General features: G+C 40.4%; 1 protein-coding gene across 1 annotated transcript in view; it reads right to left on the bottom strand.

Annotated features, from left to right (window-relative positions):
* Positions 1-85: 85 nt before the first annotated feature.
* Positions 86-20701, bottom strand: part of SPATA21 (spermatogenesis associated 21) — a 51765-nt gene continuing 31149 nt past the window's right edge. The window contains exons 9-11 of the mRNA XM_087445757.1: positions 1729-1904; positions 692-869; positions 86-143 (exon numbers count right to left, since the gene is read on the bottom strand). Coding sequence (XP_087301883.1) covers positions 86-143; positions 692-869; positions 1729-1904 — 412 coding nt within the window. The remainder of the gene's footprint in view (positions 144-691; positions 870-1728; positions 1905-20701) is intronic.

Here is a 20701-nt window from a genome sequence, read left to right as displayed (position 1 = left end):
GTTTATTGGCTTGCCAGGCCACAAAAGCAAAATCGAGCAGAGGTCCACAGGCCTTGAACGGCTGCCCGGAGTCAGGACTCCTCAGTCAGTGGGTTCGAGCCGGCACAGAACTGAGCCACTTTCGGCTGTCAGAACTGTGTTCCCTAGGGAGAGAGGTCGGGGAGAAGGGTGGAAATGAGCCATCCCCTTGTGCCCAAGGAAAGAGGAGGCCCACCCTGGGAAGTGATGGAGCCAGCAGTCGGGCTTGGGGACCTGATTCTGAGCCCAGTGTTCTTTAATCCCAAGGTACCTGGACGGGGACTGCTGCAGGGGAAGCTCCCCTCTGCCCAGCTAAGCCTGTTTCCTGCTACTCCTAACATGGAATCAGACTTGGGCAAAGGACTTGAGAGTTAAACCGCCTGCGTGAGAAAAGCAGATAGTGCCAGCCTAAGAGAAAGACAATATGTGCCACTGAGTCCTGGGCACAGGAAGGCATAAGTACCCTGACAAACTATCAATGTACCTGGCATGCAGGCCCTCCCAAAGGTTAGTTTCTTCCTCCTTCCATCCTTTTCCCTTTTTCCTTCCTGGAGCAACAGTCTCCCAGGTACCCTCTCTTGGAAAGGTGGATTCCCCTTGGGTTAGGCCAGGGGACTCGTAAGGAAGGGGATGGATGGGCCTGAGTTGGGGCCCCTGCCCTCTGGGTACCCACCTATTTCCTTGAGATCCTGACTGGAAGAAGAGGCTATGGATGTCAGGGCCCAGGCTGGTGGGGGTGCGGTGGTCCAGCACGTAGTGGCTGCCCTGCTTCCGGCGGACTATTCTCTTGTCCAGTCGCAGGCAGAGCGGGATGTAAGGCACCTGGGCATAGGGTCTCTGCAGGTTGGCAGCTGGCAAGGGAGGAGGAGGCAGAGGAGGAGAATGCTTCAGAGCACACCCAGCACTGGGAGACAGGCAGGCCCAGGTGAAATTCTGGCTTTGCCACCCAAATTGCTGCATGGGTTTGGGAAAATCACTTAACCTCTCTGAGCTTCTGTATAAGCCAGAGATGATGGTGGTACCCACCTCACAGAGTTGATGAGGATTAAAGGGATAATATATGCAAAGCGCTCAGCTGAATGCTGAGCACGGAGTAAGGGCTAATAATAGCTTAAGGAGGAGCTTGTGATGGGTCCTGGCAAAGTCTGGTAGGCACACTCTAGAGACTCTGGAATGCTCCTGGCCCATCACTTGGCACACAACAGGAGCCTAATAAATGGTACCCACTATTATGGGGAGGCAGCCTTGCCCAGTGAAAAGAGCACAGATTTTGCAGTCAGATCTGGGTGTAAACTCCTGTTTCTGACACGCACTAGCTGTGAGGGCTTGGGCAAGGTGCTTAAACTTCCTCGGTTTCAGTTTTCTTATCAGTAAAATGGAGTAAGTATATGATTATGAGGATTAAATTCTAGTGCATCTGCAAAGGGCCTAGCACAGTGAGTGACCCCAGTGGGTGCTCAGTTATGGTGAGCTGGGATTGCTAATCCCTCTCCCTTCACAGTCCAGGCTCTTGGAACCAACCTGTGCTCAGGGCTAAGGCAGCAGGGGCTGGAGATGGGGTAGTGATTATCAGCCCATCCACTGATGCACACAGTTAAGCCCAAAGTGGGAAAACGGTTCTCTCAGCTCCTGGGTCTGGCTGTGTGAGGGTCCAGGGAAGGAGGCCAGGTGGACGGGAAAGCAGAGCCCCCATCGTGCCCAGGGCCCTACCGTAGTCCTGTTGCTTCAGTCGGCTCAGCATCCTGAGGACCCTTCGTTCTGGGACTTCCAAGGTATCTGCCTGCTGGAGGTTGTAGGGAAGCTTCTTTCGGGACTGCAGCCGGCCTATGGCCGATTCCATCTCTCGGGCCTTACAGGTGCCTTCCTTCAGCTTCTTCTGGTAATAGCTAGGGAGGCAGTGCCCGCCCAGCTCAGCCTGGCCATGTTTAATTCACCCTCCTCCCTCATTCTTCCTGAGCCCCTGTTCTGTCTGGCCAGCTCTGGAACAGGGACACAAGCCCAGGAGTTGGGAGACCTGGGTTTTAGTCCCAGCTTTGCCATTAACTTCCTATGACTGTGGGCAAGTCGCTGCCCTGCTTTGGGCCTCAGTCACCCCTATGTAAAAGGAGGGGAAATGGTTATCTCTACCCTATCACTGCAAGTCACTTGACTTCTCTGAGCTTCAGGTTTCCCCTGGGTAAAACAGATCAAACAGTCCACATGTTAGAGAGTAGAATAACAAGGCCCATCAAGCATTCTGAAAATTTGGCCCATGGGAAGTCCTTAGTAAATGTTACCTATGATTTCTATCACTGATATTTTTACTTAGATGTGCAAGTGTTTTATAAGTCAGCCGTGCAGTTAACTCCTGCGCATCTTCCAGATTTCAGCTTAAGGGCCATCTCCTCCTGAATGTCCTCTGTCCTCCTGTAGACAAGCTAGGCTTCTGCTGCAGGCCCCCTGACAACCTATATTTACCCCATCATAACTCACGGCCCACTTTATTTTCTTAACTCATTGCTGCTTATCTTTTCCCCACTAGACTGAAGCACCATTCATTGATTCAACAAATATTCATTGAGTGTTTACTGCATCTGGTCACTCATCAAAGTGCTTGGGAAAGAGCAGAGCAGGAGATATCCATATAAGGTCCCTGTATCATAGCCTCAGCCCCAGCCACTGCTGCAGCCACCACCTCCAAACAGACTGTGACCAGCTTTGCACAGGGCCTGAGCCTCTTTCTTCTTGCCCCAGAGCTTCTCTGACACATATGCAACCCAGAAGGGCAGGAGAATTAAACACCTGTGGGGGCCACCCTTGACCCAAGGAGCCAGCAGCTGAGGTATACAGGCTTCTCTCTTTCTTCCCCTGACCGAGTTCTGAGCCATCGTTCAAGTCTCCTCAGAACATCCTGGGAGTGGTTGACTCATAACACATGCTTGTATTGGCTCCTCCTCTTTCTCTGTTCACATGCCTTCCCTCACTCCTGCTCTCTGGAATCACGTTCTAAATCAACCACCTAGGCACATATCTAGTGGGAGAGTCAGACCATGAGTAAATAAATAAAATATGATACCATATCAGTAGTGATGGGTGCTCTGAGGGGAAGTAAAAGCTGGGGAGGGGGTAGTGATGAGGGGCTACTTTGCTCACAGTAGTCAGCAAAAGTCTCGGAGGTGGTGACATTTGAGCAGACTGAGGGGAGGGAGCAAGCCAAATGGATATCTGGGGGAAGAGTCAGGCAGTGGGAATGGCATGTGAAAAGGCCAGGAGGTGGGAAAGAGCTTGTTGATCTCTAGGAACAGCAAGGAAGCCAGAGGGTCTAGAGCCTGGTGTGTGAGGGAGAGGGGGAGATGTGGGCAGCAAGATGGCAGCACCAGACCACTTTGTAGGTAGTGGTGATGGGTGGGCATGCTACTCAAAGTGTTGGGAAGCCCTTAGGGCTTAAGCTGATGGTTCTGCTCAGGCCTCTGCTTATCCCTGGGGCCTGGAATTTTGGGTTTTAATGGGCTTCACACACAGAATGTAGAAAATGAATACAGAAGATTGGATCTAGACCCCTGTGTAAAACTAGGACCTGAAAAGGCAACAAAAAGATAGACTAGAGAATAACTTCACCCCACAGGGACCAATCGAACATGAGCAGAGTGTGTACAACTGTCTTGGTCACAATTTGAAAGGAAATTACTTGCTCTCCACTTCCTCTCTTTCCCCTTCCTGTGGGCTTGAATTCAGAGGTGTTGCTGGTTAAGTTGGCTTAGGATTGACCTAGGGAATGGTGGAACAATATGTTGGAAAGAAACTGGGTGCTTGGGCAACCTTGTTTTCCTGCCTGCTTCCTCTGGACTATCAATACAAGAGAGGAATAAACTATCTTGCTTGAACTATAGTACACTGAGGTCTGTTCCTTAACTAATACACCAGCCTAGAATTCTATACCCAGCTCAACCATTCAGTCAATGTGAGGGTAGAATAAACATTTTTGCAGACATACAAAACCTCAAAAATTTTGGCTCCCCATGCAGCCTTTCTCAAGAAGCTATGGGAGCACACATTCTTCCAAAATGAGGGCATAAACCAAAAAAGAAAAAGAAGATATAAATACAGAAGAGATCCAACACAGGAGAGAGGCAAAAGTAAAGGAAGACGGTGAAGGGAGATCCCACAATGGCAGTGCAACTGCTATAAAGGACAACCAGTTTAGAGTGGATCACTATAGCTTACAGGACAGAATTTTCAAGAGCTGGCATTACCCTACCTGTTATTGAATTACTGCTTTTCTAACCCAAAAAATGTGCTCCCATTTTTTTTTAAGCAAACCAAACAAACCAAGAAAGAGTAAGACATGTGATCCAGCAAACAGAGAATACTAACCAGAGGAAAGGAAAAAAGAATTCCTAGGATGACAACAGACTCCCAAGATGATAGCTTTGCAGCAGGCCTAAAAAGAAATTAATCCAAAAGCAAGAAGAATGGAATTGTTTAGAACATGCCTCCAAGAAACAGAACCTCTAGGAAGGTGCAGGAATTGTCAATGAGTACAGAGAAAAAAACATCAAAACAATTGTCAACTTCGGGGAATAAAAAAAACAAGAAAGGACATGAAATCATAGTATACTAAAATGCTCAGCTATGAATAATTGCATAGCCATAATAATAGAAACCCCAAATACTTATTTAGTCAAAAATGATAATATATTGGAATGTGGAGGGGGGAGCTGAGGGGATAGTTGTATCAGAGAGCTAAATCCTTACCAGAGTAGAAAATAGATACAAATCTAAAAAGCACTAACTAAAATATTGTAGTATATGCATGTTATTTAGAAGTAAGGAGGGGGCCGGCCCCGTGGCTTGGTGGTTAAGTGAGCGCGCTCCACTGCTGGTGACCCGAGTTCGGATCCCGGGCGCGCACCGACGCGCTGCTTCTCCGGCCATGCTGAGGCCGCGTCCCACATACAGCAACTAAAAGGATGTGCAGCTATGACACACAACTATCTACTGGGGCTTTGGGGGGAAAAAATAAATAAATAAAATCTTTAAAAAAAAAAAGAAGTAAGGAGGGAGTCAAGAGTGTTTGCCTTTGGAAGGAAGACTTCAAGGAGTGAGGAGCATAGTGAGGAGTGGGGTGGGGAACAGCAAGTGTTTATTATGAAACTTTTTGCACTATTTGGCTTTTTAAACAATGTCCACTATTATTATTATTTTTTTTTAAATAATTTTATTTATTTATTTTTCCCCCAAAGCCCCAGTAGATAGTTGTGTGTCATAGCTGCACATCCTAGTTGCCGTATGTGGGACGCGGCCTCAGCATGGCTGGAGAAGTGGTGCGTCGGTGCGTGCCCGGGATCCGAACCCGGGCTGCCAGCAGCGGAGTGCACGCACTTAACCGCTAAGCCACGGGGCCGGCCCACCACTATTATTTTTATTCAAATTTTTAAAAACTAACTTGGAGCCAGCCCCGTGGCGTAGCGGTTAAGTAAGGCATGCTCCGCTTTGGCAGCCCAGGGTTCGCAGGTTCGGATCCAAGTCACAGGCCTACACCACTCGTCAGCCATGCTGAGGCAGTGACCCACATGTAAAATAGAGGAAGACTGGCACAGATGTTAGCTCAAGGCTAATCTTCCTCAAGCAAAAAAAGAGGAAGATTGGCAGTGGATGTTAGCTCACGGTCAATCTTCCTCACCACAAAAAATTTTTTTCAATTAACTCAAAGGGTAGAGAAAGTTATATCAGTTGACTACTAACTAAAAGAAAGTTGGTATAGCCATATTAATATTTTAAAAACTAGGCCTTAAAGAAGTGAAACTGTCACTATTTGCAGATGACATGGTTTTATATATAGAAAACCCTAAAGAATCCACCAAAAAACTGTTAGAAGTAATAAGCGAATACGGTAAAGTTGCAGGATACAAAATCAACATACAAAAATCAGTTGTGGGGCCGGCCCTGTGGCGCAAGCTGTTAAGTGCATGCGCTCGGCTGCGGCAGCCCGGGGTTCGCCGGTTCGGATCCCGGGCGCGCACCGACGCACCGCTTGGCAAACCATGCTGTGGCGGAGTCCCATATAAAGTGGAGGAAGATAGTCATGGATGTTAGCCCAGGGCCAGTCTTCCTCAGCAAAAAGAGGAGGATTGGCAGATGTTAGCTCAGAGCCGATCTTCCTCACAAAAAAAAAAAAAGGTTGCATTTCTATACACAAACAAGGAAGTAGCAGAAAGAGAAATTAAGAATACAATCCCAGGGCTGGCCCTGTGGCTTGGCAGTTAAGTGCGCACGCTCCGCTGCTGGCGGCCCGGGTTCGGATCCCGGGTGCGCACTGACGCACCACTTCTCCGGCCATGCTGAGGCCGCATCCCACATACAGCAACTGGAAGGATGTGCAGCTGGGACATACAACTATCTACTGGGGCTTTGGGGGGAAAAATATAAAAAAATAATAAATAAAATATTAAAAAAAAAAAGACAATTGAATTAAAAAAAAAAAGAATACAATCCCATTTACAATTGCAACAAAAAGAATAAAATACCTAGGAATAAACTTAACCAAAGAGGTGAAAGAGCTGTACAAGGAAAACTATAAAACATTGCTGAAAGAAATTGAAGAGGACACAAAGAAACGGAAAGATATTCCATGCACTTGGATTGGAAGAATTAACATAGTTAAGATGTCCATACTTCCTAAAGCAATCTATAGATTCAATGCAATCCCTAGCAAAGTTCCAACAACATTTTTCATAGAAATAGAATAAAGAATCCTAAAATTTATATGGAACAACAAAAGACCCCAAATAGCTAAAGGAATCCTGAGAAAAAAGAACAAAGCTGGAGGTATCACACTCCCTGATTTCAAAATATAGTACAAAGCTATAGTAACCAAAACAGCATGGTGCTGGCACAGAAACAGACACACAGATCAATGGAATAGAATCGAAAGCCCAGAAATAAACCCACACATCTATGGACAGCTAATCTTCGACAAAGGAGCCAAGAACATACAATGGAGAAAGGAAAGTCTCTTCAACAAATGGTGTTGGGAAAACTGGATAGCCACATGCAAAAAAATGAAAGTAGACCATTACCTTACACCATACACAAAAATTAACTCAATGGATTAAAGACTTGAATGTAAGACCTGAAACTATGAAACTTCTCGAAGAAAACATAGGCAGTACACTCTTCGACATCGGTCCTAGCAACATATTTTCAAGCACCATGTCTGACCGGGCAAGAGAAACAATAGAAAAACTAAACAAACGGGACTACATCAAACTAAAAAGCTTCTGCACAGCAAAGGAAACCATCAACAAAACGAAAACTAACGAAAACTAACAATTGGGAGAAGATATTTGCAAACCATACATCTGATAAGGCGTTAATGTCCAAGATATATAAAGAATTCATGCATCTTAACAACAAAAAAACTAACAACCCAATTAAAAAATGGGCTGAAGACCTGAACAGACATTTCTCCAAAGAAGATATACAGATGGCAAACAGGCACATGAAAAGATGTTCAACATCATTCACTATCAGGGAAATGCAAATCAAAACTACAATGAGATATCACCTCACACCTGGTAGAATGGTTATAATTAATAAGACAGGAAACAAAAAGTGTTGGAGAGGATGTGGAGAGAAGGGAACTCTCATACACTGCTGGTGGGAGTGCAAACTGGTGCAGCAAGCTACGGAAAACAGTATGGAGAGTCCTCAAAAAATTAAGGATAGAACTACCATACGATCCAGCTATTCCACTGCTGGATATCTATCCAAAGAACGTGAAAACACCAATTCGTAAAGATACATACACCCCTGTGTTCATTGCAGCGTTATTCACAATAGCCAAGACTTGGAAGCAACCTAAGTGCCCATCAAGGGACGAATGGATAAAGAAGATGTGCTATATATACACAATGGAATACTATTCAGCCATAAGAAACAATGAAATCCAGCCATTTGTGACAACATGAATGGACATTGAGGGTATTATGCAAAGTGAAATAAGTCAGAGGGAGAAGGTCAAATACCATATGATCTCATTCATTAAGTAGTAGATAATAACAATGACAAACAAACACATAGAGACAGAGATTAGATTGATGGTTACCAGAGGGGAAGGGGGGAGGGAGGAGGGTGAAGGGGATAATTAGGCACATGTGTGTGGTGATGGATTGTAATTAGTATTTGGGTGGTGAACATGAGAACATGATGTAATCCATGCAGAAACAGAAGTATAATGATGTACACCTGAAATTTACACAATGCTATAAACCAATGTTACCACAGTAAACAAAAAAATAAATAAATAAATAAAATAAAAACTAGGCCTTAAGACAAAAGGCATTACTGGAGACATAAATAATTATTATATAAGGATAAAATGTTCAATTCATCAAGATACAAAATTCTAAACATGAAATATAAGGCAAAACATGATGTAATTACAAGAAGAAATAGACAACTTCACCATCACAGAAGTAATAATAAATAACTACTCAACTCTGCCATTGTAGCATCAAAGAATCCTAGATGATATGTAAATGAATGGATGTGACTGTGTTTTGATAAAAGTTTATCTATAAAAACAGAGCAGGCTGTCTGTAGCCTGCAGCCCATAGTTTGCCACTCCTTGCCTACTACAGACCTTCCCTAAAACTAAAATCCACAGGAGAAACAGAGTTTGGACATTGAGTGTTACCAAGTTAGAGGGCTTAGGAAATGCCTGGACTTTTCACAGATATGCCCTAATAGAGTAAAAAACCAAGCCTACACAAAACCAAGATGATCAGCCAGGAATTGAACTGCCTACAAGAACAAAAATTAACACTCATTAAAGGAAGATAACAGAATCCAGTCTTTAAACCATACCATCCAAAATGTCCAGGACACAATAAAAAATCATCAGATATGCAAAGAAACAAGAAAATGTGACCTGAAGTAAGGAAAATAAACTCATAGAAAGAAACCCCAAGATGGCCCAGATATTGGATTTAGTAGACAATGGCTTTAAAGGAGCTATTAAAAATATGTTCAAATAATTGAAGGAAAATGTGATCTTAATGAATGAACAGAGAAACAGAAACTATAAACATGAAACAAATAGAAATTCTGGAACAAAAATGTACAATAACTGAAATGAAAAAGTCACTGAATGGGCTTAACAGCATATTGGAGACAGCAGAAAAAGGAATTAGTAAGCTTGAAGACAGATCAATAGAAATCATCCAATCTGAAGAACAGAAAGAAAAAATTGAAAACAAATGAACAGAATTCTGTTTTTGGCTATGAAGGAGAAACTGGTACTGAAATTGTCCTCCTGTTATAAATAATTAGATACATGATCAATATATATCAAACTGTTGTCAGATATTGGACAACACACAGCACAAGACCATGATCCCTGAGTGAAGAGAAACCAATGAGGTGATCCTTATGATCTCCCTAGAATTTCGCCTGGAGGTATTTTCTGGGATTCAGTGCGGGAAGTGATATCCCAAGCAGAACACAGTAGACTCACTGACGTAAGGAGATAGACAATGGAGTATGGGAAGATGGAGGCCACTGGGATTAGTGTATCAGAATACCAAAGATATGGGAGCTATGCAAAGAAAGAGTTGCAGAAATATGCATGGGGTACTGTTTAGTCTTCGGTTGAATACTGAGCAGTATATGCATAGGGTGAAATTTTATGAGGCCAGACAAAGAAAAAAAAACAGGAATAATTCCCAAAGTTTACCTAGGGCTGAGAGACATGTGAGTTTCAACCAGCCAGAGTAAAAAGACCTTGTTGAACACCTGGGGAATTAGTAAAGATCTTAGATGAGTTCTCTTTCAGTAGTTGGACTAAATTAGCCCTGGAGGGACTGGCCCCATGGCATAGTGGTTAAGTGGGCACGATCCACTGCTGGCGGCCCGTGTTCAGATCCCGGGCACTCACTGAGGCACTGCTTGTCAGGACACACTGTGGTGGCATCCCATATAAAGTGGAGGAAGATGGGCACAGATGTTAGTCCAGAGCCAGTCTTCCTCAGCAAAAAAAAAAAAAAAAAAAAAAAGAGGAGGATTGGCATGGATGTTAGCTCAGGGCTGATCTTCCTCACAAAAAAAATAAATAAATAAAAAATTAGCCCTGGAGTAGAGACTATTCTGGGTCTGCCCTAACAAGGCTTTAAAACCTTGAAAGAAACAAAGTCATCCTCAGTAACTTAAACACCTCCCTCCTCAATTCCTCTTTCTTTTAAAGAAAGAAAAAATCCAGACACTCAGTAAAGGAAGTGTCACAATATCCAGCATCCAGTCAAAAATTAGCAGACATGAGAAGAAGCAGGAAAGTGTGATCAATAAAAAAGAAAAATCAGTTTATATAAACAGACCCAGAAATGATAAAGATGATGGAATTAGTAGAAGAGGACCTTAAATAAGGTATATAAATATGTCAAGGATTTAAAGGAAAGTCTGAACATGAGGAGAGAAACAAAAACTATGAAACAGAACCAAATAAAATAAACATGAAAAATACAATAGCTGAAATGAAAACTTCATTGGGTAGGATTAAGAGCAGATTAAAGACCGCAAAAGAAAATATCAACAAACTTAAATACTTAGCAATAGAAATTATTCAAACTGAAACACAGAGAAAAAAGACTGAAAAAAATGATTAGAGACTCAGTGACCTAGGAAACAATTTTAAGTGATAACCATGCATGTAATTGGACTCTCAGAAGGGTGGGGGGGATATAAAAGTAATATTTAAAGAAAAAGTGTACAAAAAAAAAAGAAAGAAATTTGATGAAAACTATAAGCTCATAAATCCAGGAAGCTCAGTGAACTTAAAGCAGAATGAGCACAAAGAAAACCACTCAAGGCTCTTCATAATCATATTACTCAAATTTTATAGTGATATAAAGAAAATATTAAAAGCAGCCAAAGATACACAGTATCTTTGTATTGGAGAACAAAGATAAAAACTGTTGAGTTCTGACAAGAAAAATACAAATCAGAAGACAATGGAATAATACCTTTAAAATGATTGGAGGAAAAAAAACCTGTTAATGTATATATTCTATCCAGCAAAATATTTTCTAGGATTAAAGGTGAAGTAAAGATATCTTCAGATAAACAAAATCTGTGAGAATTTGTCTCTAGCAGACTTATATTACAAGAAATGTTAAAGTGTGGTCCTCAAGCAGGAGGAAAATGATACCAGATGGAAACTCCAATCTATACAAAGGAATGAAGTGTACAGTATAAAAATATAAAAGACTTTCTCTATTTTTAATTTTTTGCTGAAGAAGATTCACCCTGAGCTAACATCTGTTGTCAATCTTCCTCTTTTTTGTTGAAGAAGATTCACCCTGAACTAACATCTGTGCCAGTCTTCCTCTATTTTGTATGTGGGTCACCGCCACAGCATGGCCGCTGCCGAGTGGTGTAGGTTGGCGCCCAGGAACCAAACCCAGGCCACCAAAGTGGAGTGCACCGAACTTAACCACTAGGCCACAGGGCTGGCCCTCACTTTTAATTTTTTAAAAGGTCATTGTTTAAAGCAAAAATGTAAGACTATGTTGTCAGATTTATAACAAAATGTAGAAGTGAAATGAATGACAATAATGCCACCAAGAGGAGGAAATGGAAACGTATTGTAATGCTCTTACATTATACGTGAAATAGTGTATTCTTATTTCATGTGGAAGACTGTGATACGCTAAAGACACATTTCTCTCAACCCTAGGGCAACCACTTAAAGAAGAAAAAGAGGTATAACTATTAAGGCAATAGTGAGATAAAATGGAATGCTAAAAAATACTCAATTATTCCAAAAGGAGACAGGAAAAGAGGAAAAAAGGAATAGAGAACAGATGGGATAAATAGAAAACAAATAGAAATATAATAGACTTAAATCAAACTACATTGATAATTACATAAAGAGTACATAGTCTCAGGGGCTGGCCCAGTGGCGCAGCAGTTAAGTGCGAGTGCTCCACTTCCACAGCCCGGGTTTCACAGGTTCAGACCTCGGGCGTGCACTGACACACCGCTTGTCAAGCCATGCTGTGGCAGCGTCCCATATAAAGTAGAGGAAGATGGGCATGGATGTTAGCACAAGGCCAATCTTCCTCAGCAAAAAGAGGAGGATTGGCATCAGATGTTAGCTCAGGGCTGATCTTCCTCACACATACACAAAAAAGAGTAAATAGTCTCAGCATTCTGATTAAAAGTCAGAAATGGTCAGACTGGATAAACATAAAGATACAAATAACTTAAAAGTAAAAGGAAGGAAAAGTACATGCCATGCAAACACTAATCCAAAGAAAACTGGCATGGATATTTTAATGTCAAGACAAAGTAGACTTTAGAACAAGGAATATTACCAGGGCAAAGAGAATCATACCATAATGATAAAGGGGTAAGTTCATCAAGAAAAGATAATGATGCTAAATGTGTATGCACTTACTAACAGAGTTCCAAAATCCATGAAGTAAAAACCGACAGAATTGAAAGGAGAAATAGACAAAACCACAATTATTGTTTGAAATTACAACACTGCTTTCTCAGTTATGAATAAAACAAGTAGACATAAAATAAATTAAGATATAGAAGACTTGAACAACACTATAAAACAACATGACCTAATTAGCAATTATAGAACATGCCACCTAACAACAGCAGAAAGCCCATTCTTTTCAAGTGCAAATGGAACATTTACCAAGATAGACCATATGCCAGGTCATTAAAAAAAAAACCTCAATAAATTTAAAAGACATACATAGTATGTTTTCTTAGAATAACAGAATTAAATTGGAAATAAATAACAGAAAAATGTTAATAATCCAAATATTTGGAGATTATCCTACATAATTCTAAATAACCTATGGATCACAGGAGAAATAGAAAGAAAAATTAGAGAATGCTTTGAACTGAATGAAAATGAATATGCAAGATTTAAAAATTTATGAGACAGAACTAAAGCAGGGCTTGGAAGGAAATTTATAGTTTGAAATAGTTATATCAGAAAAGAAGAAAGGTCTTAAATTGATTGGCTAAACTTCCTGGAAAAAAAGGAGCAAATCAGACCCAAAGTAGAAGGAAACCAATAAATTATAAAATGGAAAAATAATAGAGAAAAATCAATAAAGCCAAAAATGAAAAGGTCAATACATTTGATCAACCTCTAGACATCAATAAAAAAAGAGAGAAGACACAAATGATCAATATCGAGAATGAACAAGAGGACATCATTACAGACCCTACAGACATCAAAAGGAAAATAAGGGTTATTATGAACAACATGCCAATAAATTCAACTTAAAGTGGAAAATTTTCTTGAAGGATACAAATTACCAAAAATACTCAAGAAGACAGAGAAAGCCTGGATAGCCCTATATCTATTAAAGACATTGCTTTTATAATTAAAAACCTTCCCACAAAGAAAACTCCAAGATTGAAGTGTGAGTTCACTGTGAGTTCTATCAATTCTTTAGGGAAGAATGAATACCAAGATTTCGTAAACTCTTTCGGAACATGAGAATACTTAAATCATTTTATGAGGACAGCACTGTACTGATAGGAAAGCCAGATGTTACAAGAAAAGTGAGCTATGGGCCAACGTCCCTTGTGAACAGAGATGCAAAAATTCTTAACAAAATAGCAAAATGATTCCAACAGTATATTAAAAGGATACTACATTACAACTAAGTGGAGTTTTTCCAAGGAATGCAAAGTTGGTTTACGTTGGGAAATCAATTTTATCTATCATATTAACAGAACATAAGAGAAAAACTTTATGATCATCTCAAGATGCAGAAAAGGCATTTGACAAAGTTCAACTCCCATTCATAATAAAAACTCTCAGCAAACTAGATACAGAACTAGATTCTCAATATGATAAAAACATCTACAAAAATCCTATAGCTAAAATTGTGCTTAATGGTAAAAGACTCATTGCTTCCGCCATGATCAGGAACAAGGCAAAAATTTTGTAGTGACTATCTTTATTTTACTGAAGGTCCTAGCCAGTGCAATAAGGCAAGAAAAAGGGAATAAAAAGCAAACAGGTTGGAAAAGAAGAAGTAAAGCTGTCTTCATTCACAGAAGACATGATTGTGTATGTAAAAATCTTAAGAAATCTATTTTTAAAGCTACTAGCACTAAGAAGTAAATTTAGCAAGGTCACAGGATATAAGGCCAACATACAACAATAAATTGTACTTCTATATACTAGCGATTGGGCCGGCCCCGTGGCTTAGCGGTTAAGTGCGTGCGCTCCGCTGCTGGCGGCCCAGGTTCTGATCCCGGGCGCGCACCGACGCACCACTTCTCCGGCCATGCTGAGGCTGCGTCCCACATACAGCAACTAGAAGGATGTGCAGCTATGACATACAACTATCTACTGGGTCTTTGGGGGAAAAAATAAATTAATTAATTAATTTTATACTAGCGATGAACAATCGAAAAATGAAAAAATCTGTAATAGCATAAAATATGAAATATTTATGGATATATTTAACAAAATATGTACAAGACCTGTATCTTGAAAACTACAAAATCCTGCTGAAATTAGAGACCTAAATAAGTGGAGAGTTACACCATGTTCATGGGTTGGAAGACAATATTATTAAGATGTCATTTCTCCAAAAATGAATATATGGATTCGTTACAATCTCAACAAAATCCCAGCAGGCTCTTTTATAAAAATTTACAAACTGATTCTAAAATTTATATAGAAATGCAAAGGACCTAGAATGGAATAGGATCTAGAACTCTATGAAAAAGAATGAACAGAGAGTAAGGTCAGCATCATGGTGGAGTGAGTTGTTCTTTTGTCTCTCCCTTCTAAGTTACAACTAAATGGACACTCATTAACCAACAGAGGATTCCCTACACAGCACAATAGGACATCTGAGAGATCCACTCAGCCATACATCTGAAGGTGGGGGACTGGATCCCTGGGAAGCAGTGGAACTAGGTGAGCAGACACCTCCACCTCCTGCTCCCTGGCAGCAGTGATCTAGGTCACGGGTCCTCACACAGCAGCTGGTGTCACTGTAAGAGGAGGCAGGGGCAGCCTGGCCTGCACATGAATGCTTTTGGAGTGGTAGCCTGGGCCGTGGGAGCGCCCACCATGCTGTGGTGGCCCCACCTATGGGAATACTCCCTACCAAGTGGCATGGCTCAGCCCCCATGAAGGAGCCCCACAAGCACAGCAACTCAGCTGAACTGCCCATAAGTGCAGAGCTGGACTGCAAGCGTGAAAGAAAGTGCCCTTCCCCTCCCACCTAGTACACTAGTTTGGCTGGTCCCCTGTTGAGCACAGCTGTCCTGCACCAGAATTACCCACCAGCGGAGCACAGAGGCCCCTGCCTGCATGTGCGTGCATGACCTGCCAAGCAGCTGGGGCCAGCGTGCCAACACAGAGCAGCCTTACTAGCACAACTTCCAGCAGATGGGGTGGGATCAGAAACACAGCTCCTGCTCCCCACTCCCTAGTGATGGCAGGTGGAATCTGAAAACTGATACTACCACAAAGGCACTGGCAGAGGATCAATTCATCAGAGACCATGAAGAACTACATTAACACTTCAGAGCAGAAGGAAAATGACAAGTCTCCAGAAACCAATCCTGAAGTCACAGAAATTTACAATCTAAATGACAGAAAATTCAAAATAGTTGTCATAAAGAAACTCAATGAGTTACAAGAAAACTCAGACAGACAGTTCAATGAGCTCAGGAATAAAATTAATGAGCACAAGGAATACTTCACCAAAGAGACTGAAACTCTAAAAAAAAAAAAACAAACAAACAGAAATTCTGGATATGAAGAGCATAATTAATGAGATAACAAATAATCTAGAATCCATAAAAAAGTAGAGCTGATGTTAGGGAGGACAGAATTAGTGATTTAGAGGATAGAAATATAGAAATGTTTCAGGTGGAGGAGGAGAGAGAACTAAGATTTTTTAAAAAGAAGAAATTCTTCAAGAAATATCTGACTCAATTAGGAAAAGCAACATAAGGATTATAGATATTCCAGAGGGAGAAGAGAAGAAGAAAAGAGCAGAGAGCTTGTTCAAAGAAATAATAGCTGAGAACTTCCCAAACCTTGGGAAGGAATTGCACTTAGAAGTACATGAAGCCAACAGAACTCCTAATTACATCAATGCAAAAAGACCTTCTCCAAGGCATATAATATTAAAACTGGCAAAAGTCAATGACAAAGAAAAAATATTAAGGGCAGCAAGGCAGAAGAAAATAACCTACAAAGGAACCACTATCAGGCTTTCAGCAGATTTCTCAGCAAACCTTACAGGCTAGGAGAGAATGGAATGATATATTCAAAATACTAAAAAACAAAAACTTTCAGCCAAGAGTACTCTATCCAGTGAAACTATCCTTCAGATACGATGGAGAAATAAAGGCTTTCCCAGATAAACAAAAGCTGAGGGAGTTCATCGCCACTACGCCTACCTTACAAAGGTAGTTAAAAGGAGCCCTCCCATCTGAAACTAAGAAGCAAAGTTTTACAAAACATTGAGCAAGGAGATAAATAGACAAATAGAATCAGAAAATTGCAGCTCTATGTCAGAATAGGTTAGTAAACAATAATAACATAAAAGACATAAGGGAGGAAAGCATCAAAAATAACTATAAATACTTCAATTTAGTCACAAACTTACAACACAGAAAAGAATAATTTGTGACAACAATAACTCAGAAGGGGAAGAGGAAAAGGATGGAACCCGCTTAGGCTAGTGAAGATAAGAGGCTATCAGAAAATGGACTATCTCATCTATAGATCTTTTATACAAACTTCATGGTAACCACTAAACAAAAAATAAGAGCAGAGCCACAAGTCATAAATAATGAGAAAAGTGAGAAAACCATCAGAGAAAACCACCAAAGTGAAATGGCATTCAGAAATACAAGGGGAAAGAAACAATGGAAATATATAACAACTGGAAAACAAGAGATTAAATGGCACTATTAAGCCCTCATGTATCAATAATCACTCTAAATGTAAATGGATTGAATTCTCCAATCAAAAGACACAGAGTGGCTGGATGGGTTAAAAGACAAGACTCAACAGTACGCTGCCTCCAGGAAACACATCTCAGCTCTAAAGACAAACATAGGCTCAGAGTGAAGGCATGGAAGATGATACTCCAAGCAAATGGCAAACAAAAGAAAGCAGATGTTGGGGCTGGCCCGGTGGAGTAGCAGTTAAGTTCACGTATTCTGCTTTGGCAGCCCAGGGTTCGCTGGTTCAGATCCTGGGCAAGGACCTACTCACCACTCATCAAGCCATGCTGAGGTGGCGTCCCATATAGAAGAGCTACAACTCTACAACTATGATATACAACTATCTACTGGGGCTTTGGGGAGAGAAAAAGAAAAAAGAGGAAGATTGGCAACAGATGTTAGCACAGGGCCAATCTTCCTCAAAAAAAAAAAAAAGCAGATGTTGCCATACTTATATCAGACAAAGCAGTCTTCAACATAAAAAAACAATGAGAGACAAAGAGGGGCAGTATATAATGATAAAAGGAACATTCCACCAAGAGGACATAACACTTATGAATATATATGTACCTAACACAAGAGCACTGAAGTATATAAAGCAACTATTAACAGACCTAAAGGGAGAAATTGACAGCAACACAATAATAATAGGGGACATCAACCCCCCCACTTACATCAATGGATAGATCATTCAGACAAAAAGTCAACAAGGAAACAGTGGCCTTAAATGAAATATTAGACCAGATGGACTTCATAGATATGTATAGAACATTCCATCCAAAAACGGCAGAATACACATTCTTCTCAAGTGCACCTGGAACATTCTCAAGGATAGACCATATGTTGGGAAACAAAGCAAGCTCCAATAAATTTAAGAATATTGAAATCACATCAAGCATCTTTTCCAACCACAATGCTATAAAACTAGAAATCAACTACGAGAAAAATGCTGGAAGAGTCACAAATCTGTGGAGACTAAACAACATGCTACTGAACAACCATTGGATCAATGAAGAAATCAAAGGAGAAATTTAAAAATACCTAGAGAAGAATTAAAATGAAAACACAACATACCAACTCTTATGGGATGCAACAAAAGTGGTGCTAAGAGGGAAATTTGTAGCAATACAGGCCTACCTCAACAAACAAGAAAAATCTCAAATAAGTAATCTTAAACTACACCTAACAGAACTAGAAAAAGAAGAACAAAGTCAGAAGAAGGAGGGAAATAATAAAAGAGCAGAAATAAATGAAATAGAGAATAAAAAAATAATAGAAAGGATCAATGAAACTAAGAGCTGGTTCTTTGAGAAGATAAACAAAATTGACAAACCCTTAGTCAAACTCACCAAGAAAAAAAGAGAGAAGCCTCAATTAAGTAAAATTAAAAATGCAAGAGGAGAAATTACAATGGATACCAGAAATAGAAAGGATTATAAGAGAATACCACAAAAAACTATATGCCAACAAATTGGACAACCTAGAAAAAATGGATAAATTCTTAGACTGATACAACCTTCCAAAACTGAATCAAGAAGAAATAGAGAATCTGAATAGACCAATCACAAGTAAAGAGATTGAAACATTAATCAAAAACCTCGCAAAAAACAAAAATCCAGGGGGGCCGGCCCCATGGCTTAGCAGTTAAGTGCACACACTCCGCTACTGGCGGCCCGGGTTTGGATCCCAGGTGCGCACCAATGCACCGCTTGTCGGGCCATGCTGAGGTGGCGTCCCACATAGAGCAACTAGAAGGATGTGCAACTATGACATACAACTATCTACTGGGGCTTTGGGGAGAAAAAACGGGGGAAAGAAAAAAGGAGGAAGATTGGCAATAGATGTTAGCTCAGGGCCAGTCTTCCTCAGCAAAAAGAGGAGGATTGGCATGGATGTTAGCTCAGGGCTGATCTTCCTCACAAACAAAAACAGAAACAAAAACAAAAACAAGTCCAGGACCAGATGGCTTCTCTGGAGAATTCTACCAAACATTCCAAGAAGACTTAATACCTATCCTTCTCAAACTATTCCAAAAAATTGAAGAAGATGGAATGCTTCATAACTCATTCTATGAGGCCAACAAAACCAGAAAACGACAACACAAAGAAGGAAAATTATAGGTCAATATCGCTGATGAACATGGATGCAAAAATCCTCAGCAAAATATTGGCAAATCAAATACAGCAATACATTAAAAGGATCATACGCCATAATCAAGTGGGATCTATACCAGGGACTCAGGGATGGTTCAACATTCACAAATCAATCAATGTGATACACCACATTAACAAAATGAAGAATAAAAAATCACATGATCACCTCAATAGATGCAGAGAAAGCATTTGACAAGATCCAGTATCCATTTATGAGTTAAAAAACTCTCAATAAAATGCGTATAGAAGGAAAGTATCTCAACATAATAAAGGACATATATGACAAACCCACAGCCAATATCATACTTCATGACAAAAAACTGAAAGCCATCCCTCTGAGAATAGGAAGAAGACATGGGTACCCAGTCTCACCACTCCTATTCAACATAGTACTGGAGGTTTGGCCAGAACAATTAGGCAAGAAAAAGAAATAAAAGTCATCCAAATAGGAAAGGAAGAAGTAAAACTCTCACTGTTTGCAGATGACATGATTCTATATATGGGAAACTCTAAAGAATCCACCAGAAAACTATTAGAAATAATCAACAACTACAGCAAAGTTACAGGGTACAAAATCAACTTACAAAAATCAGTTGCATTTCTATACACTAATAACAAAGTAGCAGAAAGAGAAGTCAAGAATACAATGCCATTTACAAACTCAACAAAAAGAATAAAATATCTAGAAATAAACTTAACGAAGGAGGAGAAAGACCTATACACTGAAAACTATAAGAAATCATTGAAAGAAATCAAAGAAGACATAATGAAATGGAAAGATATTCCATGCCCATGCATTGGAAGAACAAACATAGTTAAAATGTCCTTATTACCTAAAGCAACCTATAGATTCAAAGAAATCTCAGCCAGAATCCCAATGATATTCTTCATGGAAATAGAACAAAGAATCCCAAAATTTATATGGAACAATAAAAGACTCCAAATAGCCAAAGCACTCCTGAGAAAAAAGAACGAAGTTGGAGGCATCACAATTCCTGACTTCAAAATATACTACAAAGCTATAGTAATCAAAACAGCATGGTACCGGCACAAAAACAGACACACAGATCAATGGAACAGAATTGAAGCCCAGAAATAAAACCACACATCTGTGGACAGCTAATCTTCGACAAAGGAGACAAGAACATACAATGGAGAAAGGAAAATCTCTTCAGTAAATGGTGTTGGGAACACTGGACAGCCATATGCAAAGGAATGAAAGTAGACTACTATCTTACACCGTACACAAAAATTAACTCAAAATGGATTAAATACTTGAATGTAAAACCTGAAACCATAGAACTCCTAGAAGAAAATATAGGTTGTGCGCTCTTTGACATTGGTCTTAGCAGCATCTTTTCGAATACCATGTGTACTCAGGCAAGAGAAACAAAAGAAAAAATAAACAAATGGGACTACATCAAACTAAAAAGCTTCTGCAAGGCAAAGGAACCATGAATAAAATGAAAAGACAACCCACTAACTGGGAGAGAATATTTGCAAATCATATATCCGACAAGGGGTTAATTTCCAAA

Source organism: Ceratotherium simum, chromosome 22 (genome assembly GCF_057802395.1).
Source record: "Ceratotherium simum simum isolate JZ-2026a chromosome 22, ASM5780239v1, whole genome shotgun sequence".
Lineage (NCBI taxonomy): Eukaryota > Metazoa > Chordata > Mammalia > Perissodactyla > Rhinocerotidae > Ceratotherium > Ceratotherium simum.
The sequence above is the reverse complement of the archived record's forward strand: the minus strand, read 5'-3'. Positions and strand labels throughout refer to the sequence as shown.